Consider the following 10,982-nt stretch of genomic DNA (forward strand, 5'->3'; position numbering starts at 1 on the left):
AACTTTGTTTTTAGCAATTGTTCTCATGACAAACATTCTGACCTCCTCAAGTAGCGTGATGATTGGCTTGGCCCTTGCTTCCTTAATTCTTGCATTAAAGACCTCGCAAGCGTTATTGCAGATATTATCAAGTTTAGGAGCATGACTAAATGCTGACTTTGTCTACGAGTCCATAGGCCACTTGTTCAGGTAATTCCAGGCCTCTTCATTAATTTTCTTAATCTTCTTCATATTGTCAAAGAAATCTTGATAAGTTGTTGATCGTGCGCATTCCCAAAGTAATCTCCTTAACTCTAAATCCTTCCACTGCTTGTTAAAATTTCTCCATAAGTGCCACACGCAGAACCTATGGTGGACATGAGGCATTACCTCCTGGACTGCAGAAAGCAGGCCCTGCATGTGAATCAGATACAATTCGTGATACATAATAGTCCCTGAGTTACAAATCGTGACACATAATAGTCCCTAAGTCATATTACCAATAAAGAATACTATACACAAACAGTATAATCAATCAGTTCACAGCTATTTAGACCAACATGTGGACACATAATAGTAAAAAAACTTACATTAATTAGCAATAGGCTACACCTTAAGAACTGTTCTACTAATAGAGTATACTATGAAAGAGCATGGAGTAGCAATTTATATTTACCTTCTGCATGTCGCTCATGAAGTACTATTTGTTTTCTTTATAGTCTCCGAGGTCTTCATGGAGTAGCTCCAAGAACCACCTCCAGTTCTTCGTGTTCTCGACATCCACAATTGCCCATGCTATAACATAGATGTGATGATTTGCGTCCTGACCCACAGCGGATAAAATCTGGCCTCCAGTTTGTGTTTTAAGGAACGCACCATTTAAACCAATCAGTCGCATACACCCTACCTTAAAACCATTCTTGCACGATATACATACATCCTCTGAAAGATCACTTCTCCATCTGGTTGGGGGATGGTTCTTATTTTAACTGTTGAACCCGGATTACACTTCAAGAGGGTTTCTCCGTAGTCCCTGACCATTGCATACTGGGCCTTCTCATCTCCATACACCACAGCTCTAGAGTCTGCTAAGGCTCTAGAAATTGAATTCCTATTTAACACCAGATCACACTTGGACTTGAAGTAGACAGCTGCCTCACATTGTCTGAAGTTAGGATATTTCCTAACCTTCTTCACTAACTTGCTAGTCAACCAGTTCCTATTTGCAGCTCGGTTGGTGGCTTCTCTAGCACATGTGTGGTCGTCATTGAAGGTTTTTATCTGCCAACATGTTTCCTCATGATCTCGTGAGGCATATACCACCCACTTGCACTCCTCAGACTTACAGACAGCTATGCATCTCACAGCATCGTTCTTAATAAATTGAATCTGCCTACCTTCTTGAATTGTAAACTCTCCCACTGCCTCTCTGAACTCAGAATTTGTATTAAACTTCATCCCCACCTCAAGTTTTAAATCACCGAACCGAATACCATCTCTAAATACCGGGAATACATCATCTGGCTCTTCTTCAGAAAATTCATCTTCTGAAGGAGGAGGAGTCTTCATTTCCTCCGAATGTCAAGAGTTGGCACCATCAGACTCTGCTCCAGGATCCAAAGCATTGTCCAGGTTTTCATCTCCTGTCACAAGGACTTCTAAGAAACTTAAGTCCACCTCACACTCCTCATCATCCACCACCAATGTATCATCATCGTTAAGAATCTTCCTCTTAGACTTTGCTAGTCCCTCAGCAGGTGCATGCTTCAACCCAGGCCCTCTTTTCTTGGTCTCATATTTCTTTCCAACAACATCATCATCACTTGAGCTATCATCTCTCCCAGGATCATATGAACTATCCTCTGTAGTGTGTTCATCTTCAGAAGAAGACAACTTCAGCACTTGTTTTTTCTTGTCATGTTGCTGCCCCTTCCTCACGTGTGAAGCAGACCTTGTGCAATAGGCTTTAGTTGTGATTTTAGGCTTTGGATTTGGTTTGGGCTTGGACACAGAATTTCGGTTGGGCTTAGTCTTGGGCTTAGAGGCATTCTTCGGGTTGACAGTGGCCTTATGTGATGATGTAGTATTGGATTTCGGATTTGGGTTGGCATTTGAATTGGGTTTAGTTTTTGGGATAACTGGAGGAGTATTGGTAACAGGCTTTGCAGTAGTAGCTTGGCTAGGATTAGAGTTGGATGTGGTAGTGGGATTATTGTTTTGGGGTGTTGGGTTATTAGCACCAGGATCTGTTGGTTCTGTGGTCTTGGGTGGTGAGGTATTATGCATTGGTTCATTGTTGTTGGTGAATGGAGTCTCATCAGCAGGGACAGTGGGTATATTAGCTTGGTTTGGGGTCTTGTCTTGTAGGGGTTCATTGTCAGCTTCATCACTAACCTCTCTCAAATCATCATGGTCACCCTCAACATACTCCACAATCTCATTTCCCTCAAGAATTTCTGGTGTTGAAACTGCATGCTCAAAGTAAACATCAACCAACCCATCATTCTTTTCACCCATGAAACACATCTCTCTCAACTCATCATCATAATTCAGAGCTCGTAACCCAATGTCTAAACTCCTCCCGGGCACATGCCACCAACATTCTCCTATCGTATCATATCCTAGTTCTTTATAATAATTTCTCACCCAAAAAATATCTAAAGTATCTACATCAATATCACCAATGCATGCCTTCTTATCAGGAGAATATATAGTCATCCTGTTTTCATCTTTCTAAAACTTTCTCCCATGGTGGAACATAGTATCTAAGTGCACATCCATCTGCATGATTCAAAAAAATCTCTTTTCAGCACCAGTTCCATACAATGATCCCTTTAAGATAGTTTTCATCAACTACATTCATACATGACAGAAACATATATCAAAATAAAATACATTGATCCACCATCGAAACAGAGCAAGAAGACAAACCCCAAAAAAATAGTTGCAGACAACATCGAAATAAAACCCTAACCCAAATTCCACTACAAACCTTAGGGAAAAACAATATACAAAGCAATAAACTATGATCAACAACCATCAACGCATTCCCTAAAATTTGAAAAAATAAAATTTTAAAATCTTCACTAACCTCGGTAACGGAACAGAAGCTCCTTGTAGCGACAAAGTACCTCCTCAGACAACTGTACAGTGTTCACTCATGATCCAGCAGTCTCTGGGAATTCTATCGCAGTTACTCGTTTCTATTTTGAGTGAGTAACGGAAGAGAGACGTTTTTCTTCTGCGTCACTCATGGAGGAGTTGAAGACGAAGAGTGGAGACAAAAGAGGGAGAGGCCAACGTTTTGTTTTCCATCGCATAGAAACGACATCGCTCAAAGGGATTTTTTAGCGCCAATTTAGAAATGACGCCATTTCCTAGGCTGCGTTTGTTTTCAGAGACAGTACAGAACATGACACTGAGACAGAGACAATAGGACAGAGACACTAAAAATGATTGTTTGTGTATTGTGTTTGGATACGATGTACAAGACACTAATATAATATCCAGTATTATGTTTGGATATACATGTACAAGACTAAAATATTATATGAAATGACTAAAATAACCATATGATTTCAAATTTTCTACATCAAGTACAAATTAATTTAATAGAGAATGAGAGTATGTAGGAGTACAGACGAAACTTGAAAAAATGTTTGAAGAGACAAAAAATTTTAATAAAAAAATATATAATAGTATTTATATTAAAATAAAAATTATAAATATATTTATTTTATTTTTAAATTTATTATTAATATGTAGGAATACATATGGTTAAGATTAATAAAAAAATAGATATGAGTTTGATTAATAAAAAATTTTGTTTAGGTTAATAAGCCAAATTAATTTTAAATAAAAAATCAGTTTTAAAAAAGAATCCGTTTTTATACGAAAAAAATTAGTTTTTGCACTTAAAATTTTTTTTATTTAGAAATCAATTTTTTTTATCTAAAAACTGATTTTTCTTTAAATTATATAAAATCAATTATAACTTATAAATTATTTTTTAGTATTTTAAAAGATCAATTTTACCTTTAATAATATTTATCTTTCAAAAGTTTCAAGGTTAATTATAGAAAAAATAAGAAAGGATAATAGTGGAATAATAAAAAATATCTATGGATAAAAGAGAAAACAAAATTTATAAAAAAGTCTGTGTCTACTCTTCCAAATTCCGTGTCTATCATTGTCCTTCGTAAAAGAGTAGACACAAAAATATAAAAAACTGTCTCAGAGACAATGTGTTCCGTGTCCATGTCTCTGCTTCCAAACACATTTTAAATATGTACTGTCTATGCAGGGACGAATCCATTTCTTAGGGTGTGAGGGCAAGCGCCCCCACTACAATTTAGAGTTTTATTGAGTAGTATATAATAATAATATTTATTTGCCCCATTAAATTATTAAATTTGACCCACAATAATTTTTTATTCAACTTTCGACACTTGATAGCCAATTTGAAAACTTCATATTAGATGTCTATTATAATGATCAAGTTTCAAATTTAATGATATTCCTTCTTAGGAATCGACTCGAAAGAATATTATCTATCCATTTGTATTTCTTCTTTTAAAATTAGCTTTAGTTTTTTTCATAATAACTACACTAATTAAATGAATTTTTTCAACTATGAATATCATCAAAAGCTAATCAAAAGCTAATTGTATGAAAGTTGAGTTTTAAATGATTGTTAACCACATATACAAAGAAAAAGATATTTTAATTATATTATCAAGATTTTAAAATATGAAATATAAAAATTAAATTTTAAATTATATGTTATTATTTAAATTATTATTTTAGTATTTTAATTTGTAATTAGATATTTTGAAACCTAATCATATTTTACAATAACAAAATATAATTATAACAATAATTATGCTACATATACATAAAATAATCACTTGTACAGAATAAATCTTAAAATACAAATTTTGAAATACAAAATACACATTAAAAATAAATTACATGATATATATATTTATACACAAATTTATAGTAGATAATTTAATAGCTAATTTTTTTATGTAAACGTAATATTTTCATTATAAAAATTATTATCATATTATATATATTTCGCCCCCACTATTAAAATTTTCTGGATCCGTCACTGTGTCTATGTCTCTGTGTCCTGTCTCCGAAAACAAACGCTACGCTAGTGTCCAGCGTGGCAATATTTGGCCACGTCACTAACGGCGTCAGTCCTCCGGTGACGAAAAATAGGCTAAGAACTAACGTGGTGCATTTTTTCGAATCTGGGGGACTAATTTAGTGCAATCGAAATCTGGAGGACTAAATCAATATAACTCGTCAAAGACTAAAATAGGAGTTAACTCGTAAAACTTTCCACTCTTAATATGTATATGACTACATATAATATTTTTTCTTTTATAATTCTAGCCATAAATAATCATTAATCATATGGTTCATTATTGGATGTCTTCCATAACACTATAGTTAGAATCAAATAAGATGTATACTCCAAAGCCAACTTAGGAAGTGGTGTTAATACATTATACGGGACACAATAACTCCCATGACCAATCAATAAAAATATGGAGATAACAATTAATCTATTAATCTAATATAAGATAATTCATTTGCTAATTAATTTGACTTTTGAATTTTATAACTGTTTCAAAGTGTACCTGAAACAAGTTCTGAGTAAACGCGCTTAATAAAAAAGTTAGAGACAGGGTAAACACGTCACTTTTTTATTTTATATATTGGAGACCCGTTGGTGTATAATAATGTTATGGGCGTTCACAGTGCTTCACGCAGATGTGACGGCTGCGATGAAAAAATCGGACTGACCGATTTATACAAGGTAATCGGACGGTCCAGATTCGGGGCTGGGAGGGTACACAAATCGGACGGTCCGATTTGTGCCCCCAGCCAGGTGTCACGCATGCAAGTGTCCCCCAACCTGAAAGTAACAACACTTTGGTGATTTTCCTACGCCCTCCTCCCCATTCTCTTTCACTTTCAGCAACCAAATTCTCTTCCCCTGCAACCCCACAAGCTTCTTCCATGGCCTTCCATTCATAAAATTTTAAGGAAAAAAAATTGGACCAGTTGTTAACAATGCCCAGAAAAAGAAGAAGAGTAAAAGATGTTAATCGTTCGGAGCTCCACATTGCTAATTATCTTGATCATCCTAACTATGTAAATTTTTATTTTATTTTAAAAAAATTTATTTTAATTAAAATAATAGTTATTATTATATTAGAGATTAATAGTTTATTATGAAGATAATGTTAGAAATTAGTGTAATAATAGTAGTGTTTGAATATTTTATTCTAATTAAAATAATTTTAGAAATTAGTATTAATGTTAGATTAAATTACAGAAATTAGGAAATTAGTGTAATAATATTATTTAAAAAGAAACATTATAGTACATTATGATAATATAATAAATTAATTATTGTTATTAGTAAGATAATTAAAATAATAATAATAATAATAATACTGTTATTAAAAATGGAGGTATGTATGATAAATAAATAAAAGAATTAATATTAATTATTATTACCTTATTTATAGGAATAATAATAATAATAATAATAATAATAATAATAATAATAATAATAATAATAATAATAATAATAATAATAATAATAATAAGTGATACTGATGGTTTAATTATTTTTAGGGCAATTTACGCATCTAAATTGTTTGACCCTCAATATTACGCAAATACATTGTTTCCAAATTTAATACGCAAATGCATTGTTTCACTATTTTATGTAAACCGCTACTGGCAGCAGCGGTTTACAGGTGTGCATAAACCGCTACAACCAGCCGCGGTTTATGTGTGTGAGTGTGTGAGTGTAAACCGCTGCTGCCAGCAGCGGTTTACGTGCGTGTGTATGTGAGTGTAAACCGCTACTGGCAGTAGCGGTTTACGTGCATGTGTGTGTGAGTGTAAACCGCTACTGCCAGTAGCGGTTTACGTGTATGTGTGTGTATACTATTTAAATAATATTATAAATAAAAAATTTAATTTATCATTTCACAATATAATTTAAAAAATATAAATATGCATGTAATAAATTTTTTATTTGTATTTATTATTAAAATGAGATTAAATAGCAAATCAAAGAGTGAGTACTCACAGAGTACTAAAATATATAAACTAAGACTAAATTTTTTTTATCTTCATCCCTTCTAAAACTCATGAATGATAAAATAATTTATTTTTAGTAAAAAATTCACTAAAGCACATACTTTTTTTTTTTAAATTACTTCATTTTTTATCCATATAAATCATATGATTGCAAAAAATATATACTCCGTTTTCTTTCTCTCAATTTTTTTGTAACTTAATTTAACGGTTTTTGTGTTCCTCTAGCGGTTTACGTTGATTAGAAAAAATGTTTGTTTATGCTAAATTAAGTTACAAAAAAATTGAGAGAAAGAAAACGGAGTATATATTTTTTGCAATCATATGATTTATATGGATAAAAAATGAAGTAATTTTTAAAGAAAAAGTGTATGCTTTAGTGAATTTTTTACTAAAAATAAATTATTTTATCATTCATGAGTTTTAGAAGGGATGAAGATAAAAAAAAATTTAGTCTTAGTTTATATATTTTAGTACTCTGTGAGTACTCACTCTTTGATTTGCTATTTAATCTCATTTTAATAATAAATACAAATAAAAAATTATTACATGCATATTTATATTTTTTATTTTATTCATCAAAATTATGATGCTATCACTATTATTTATCTAATTAATCAACTGTAAAATACAAATAATTTTTATTTTTTGGTATAAGACAACAAAGTTGCACAAATAAAAAAAATCATTTAGCTAGAACCTCAAATGCAAATCAGCAGCAAAGAACACAACCCATTTTCTAAACTCTCCAATCTCATTTGTATGGTTGATATAAATAAAAGAGAATGAAGTAATTTTTAAAGAGTAAAATATATAATTTAGTAAACTTTTGGCTAAAAATAAATTATTTTATTATTTATAAATTTTAAAAGAGATGAGAATAAAAAAAATTAGTCTTAGCTTTATATAATTCAATACTTTGAAGACTGTATTTTTTTATTTGTAATTTGGTCTCACTTCTAATAATAAATACAAATAAAAAATTTATTACATGCATATTTATATTTTTTAAATTATATTGTGAAATGATAAATTAAATTTTTTATTTATAATATTATTTAAATAGTATACACACATACACGTAAACCGCTACTGGCAGTAGCGGTTTACACTCACACACACATGCACGTAAACCGCTACTGCCAGTAGCGGTTTACACTCACATACACACGCACGTAAACCGCTGCTGGCAGCAGCGGTTTACACTCACACACTCACACACATAAACCGCGGCTGGTTGTAGCGGTTTATGCACACCTGTAAACCGCTACTGCCAGTAGCGGTTTACATAAAATAGTGAAACAATGCATTTGCGTATTAAATTTGGAAACAATGTATTTGCGTAATATTGGGGGTCAAACAATTTAGATGCGTAAATTGCCCTTATTTTTATTAGAATACGGCACTAATAGATAGATCCACGTGTGATAATGAAAATCATTTAAGTAGTATTAATTGTTAGTAATAAATAATTTTTTTGTAGTAATAATATTTATTTATGATGATTAAGCATTCGTAGAAAAATAGTAAAATAAATATTATGATTTAAAAATTATTAAGTTAACTATTTTTGTTATAAGTATAACATAAATATTTAATAAATGATTAATGATTGATTTATTGTTGTATGTATGTTGTTAGAATATAATTGAATAGTTACTTCAGTATTAGTATATAATATAATATTTTTTTATTTAATAGTTATTTTTATTGGTTGTGGTTGTGGATACGTTTTACTGGTTATTTGGTAATGAAAGTTTGAGTTGATAAATAAATTTAATTTGTTAATTATTTAATATTATGTTTGTGTTTAGGGTTCTCAAATGTTGCAATGTGACCACTACATGCCGCCGGATCGGTACAATCCAATAGTGGAAGAGTATTTACGGGACACAAACTTTTATCATGTTTCACAGATTGGAGTTGTCCAATGCCAGTCGGCATTGGTTAATGCTCTGGTCGAGAGATGGCGCCCTGAAACACACACGTTCCACTTTCCAGTTGGTGAGTGTGCCATGACACTGGAGGATGTGGCGTTAATTCTTAGTCTGCCGACGAATGGTTTGCCAGTTACGGGACCGACACTGAGCAGTTATGAGGCTTTAGAGACTGAATGCTTGGACCAGTTTGGTGTTGCACCTATGAAGGCAGATTGCAGGGGAAGTTTCATCAAGTTGGTTTGGTTTCGAGCATTAAAAGATCGATTAGTGTTGGTTGATGATATCCAGATTCAGAGGTACGTGAAGTGCTACATAATGTTATTGTTTGGGACCGTTATGTTTGGAGATAAGTCTGCATCAGGGGTGCACTGGAAGTTTCTGCCGTTACTCCGTAACTTTGCTGGGATCATACAGTTTAGCTGGGGATCGGCCTGCCTGGCACACCTGTATAGATCGTTGTGTAGAGCAACTCGGGTCGACTGTAAGGAGATTGAGGGTCCGCTGACACTGTTGCTTGCCTGGGCTTGGACCCGTCTACCATTCATTGCGCCGATTCCAAGCAATCCTCAAATCTTTCCGATTGAAAATAGGTAAATTTAATTACTAAACGCTTTTAAATAGTGTATTTTAAATTGTATCCATAAATGTAAGTTAGCGACTTGCTTGATGTCAGGTGGCATAACTGGGAACGTCAGAATCGGCCTTACAGATTTCGTACCCTTGAGAACTATAGGAGAGATCTGGATGTTCTGCAAGAAAGACATGTTTGTTGTAATAAATAAGTAGTTCTTTTCGTTTAGCCGTATTATTATTCTGTGTGTAATCCTCGGTTACTTGCATAATGTGTGCAGTTTGTTTGGGAGCCTTATGCAATTGGAAGGACCGATCCGGAAGTGATTCCTCCTGACATCAGTCAGCATTATGCTATTTGGAGTGCCACAGTTTCACTTATATCTTTTGAATGTATTGAGTGGCATGCATCTGATAGACTGAGGAGGCAGTTTGGCCTGACTCAGGGTGTTCCTGATCAGGAGCGAGACCTAGGTGAAGCACACGGCGAAGTTCTGACAGGTCCGAAGAATCAAGATTGGTCTGGAACCCACTCATCCTGGGTTATGTAATGGATGAACCGGTATAGTCTAGTTCTTGTCGATGACACGGTGCCCTCACAGCATCAGGCAGATATCTACTTGCATTGGTACCGAGGTACATTTGGTGACCACTTGCATCTGTCACATATGGAACCACAAGAGAATCAGCCCGGTGATCCTATGCATAATCAGGAGAACCAAGAAGTACAATAACCGCAACCACCATCGCCACCGCAACCACCACCGCCCCCCTCGCAAACACAGGCACAACAAGAGCCTGAGTAGTTCACTCCATACATTCCTGACACGCATTCTGCGGATTACTTGACTCCACCAGTATATCAGTAGTACTGGAGTGTCTCGCACCAAGAATCAGGTGAACAGGATTCTTTTATCCAGCTACTTGGGTTCATGGCTCCTGTGCCAGGTTACTCATATCCAGCTTACAGAGACATTCCCACCGACCAGATGGCCCAACCGAGTGGGATAGCTCCAGGTAGATTGTCATTGGATACGAGACCTCGACAGCACACTACCTCTAGTACATCCGGAGGTAGACTTTCTGTTGACTCTAGTATGAGTGATGATGCCACGAGGGGTATCATACAGAGCGGCGTTGATCGTCGTGTTCCGATGAATCTCATTCTAGAGAGTTACCAGCCAGTTGATGAAGACAATAATGACTTTCTCCTCATCTTGATCTTCGTTTACACCTGGATCAACGACCTCGCAGTTACTTTCGAACTCTTCTTCACTATTACTGTTGTAATCTTCCAATTCAATATCTTGGTCCGCTGCAGATTGCTCGAACTCGATATACAATTCGATAAACGTCATTCGCGAC

General features: G+C 34.1%; 1 protein-coding gene across 1 annotated transcript; it reads left to right on the forward strand.

The window, feature by feature from the left end:
• Positions 1-6,066: 6,066 nt before the first annotated feature.
• On the forward strand, positions 6,067-9,829 carry LOC148581902 (serine/threonine-protein phosphatase 7 long form homolog). Its single transcript, XM_088500969.1, has 3 exons — positions 6,067-6,147; positions 8,922-9,637; positions 9,721-9,829. The coding sequence occupies exons 1-3, from the start codon at positions 6,067-6,069 to the stop codon at positions 9,827-9,829; spliced, it is 906 nt and encodes a 301-aa protein (XP_088357095.1).
• Positions 9,830-10,982: the final 1,153 nt, after the last annotated feature.

The sequence above is a fragment of the Arachis ipaensis genome, chromosome B10, assembly GCF_059453495.1.
Source record: "Arachis ipaensis isolate K30076 ecotype BB chromosome B10, ASM5945349v1, whole genome shotgun sequence".
Classification (NCBI taxonomy): domain Eukaryota; kingdom Viridiplantae; phylum Streptophyta; class Magnoliopsida; order Fabales; family Fabaceae; genus Arachis; species Arachis ipaensis.

Bases quoted from the DNA above. Each gene is read 5' to 3' on its own strand.
- LOC148581902 (XM_088500969.1), top strand. From the start codon at position 6,067: ATGCCCAGAAAAAGAAGAAGAGTAAAAGATGTTAATCGTTCGGAGCTC. The intron at 6,148-8,921 runs GTAAATTTTTAT...GTTTGTGTTTAG, and splicing joins ATCTTGATCATCCTAACTAT to GGTTCTCAAATGTTGCAATG. The intron at 9,638-9,720 runs GTAAATTTAATT...GCTTGATGTCAG, and splicing joins ATCTTTCCGATTGAAAATAG to GTGGCATAACTGGGAACGTC.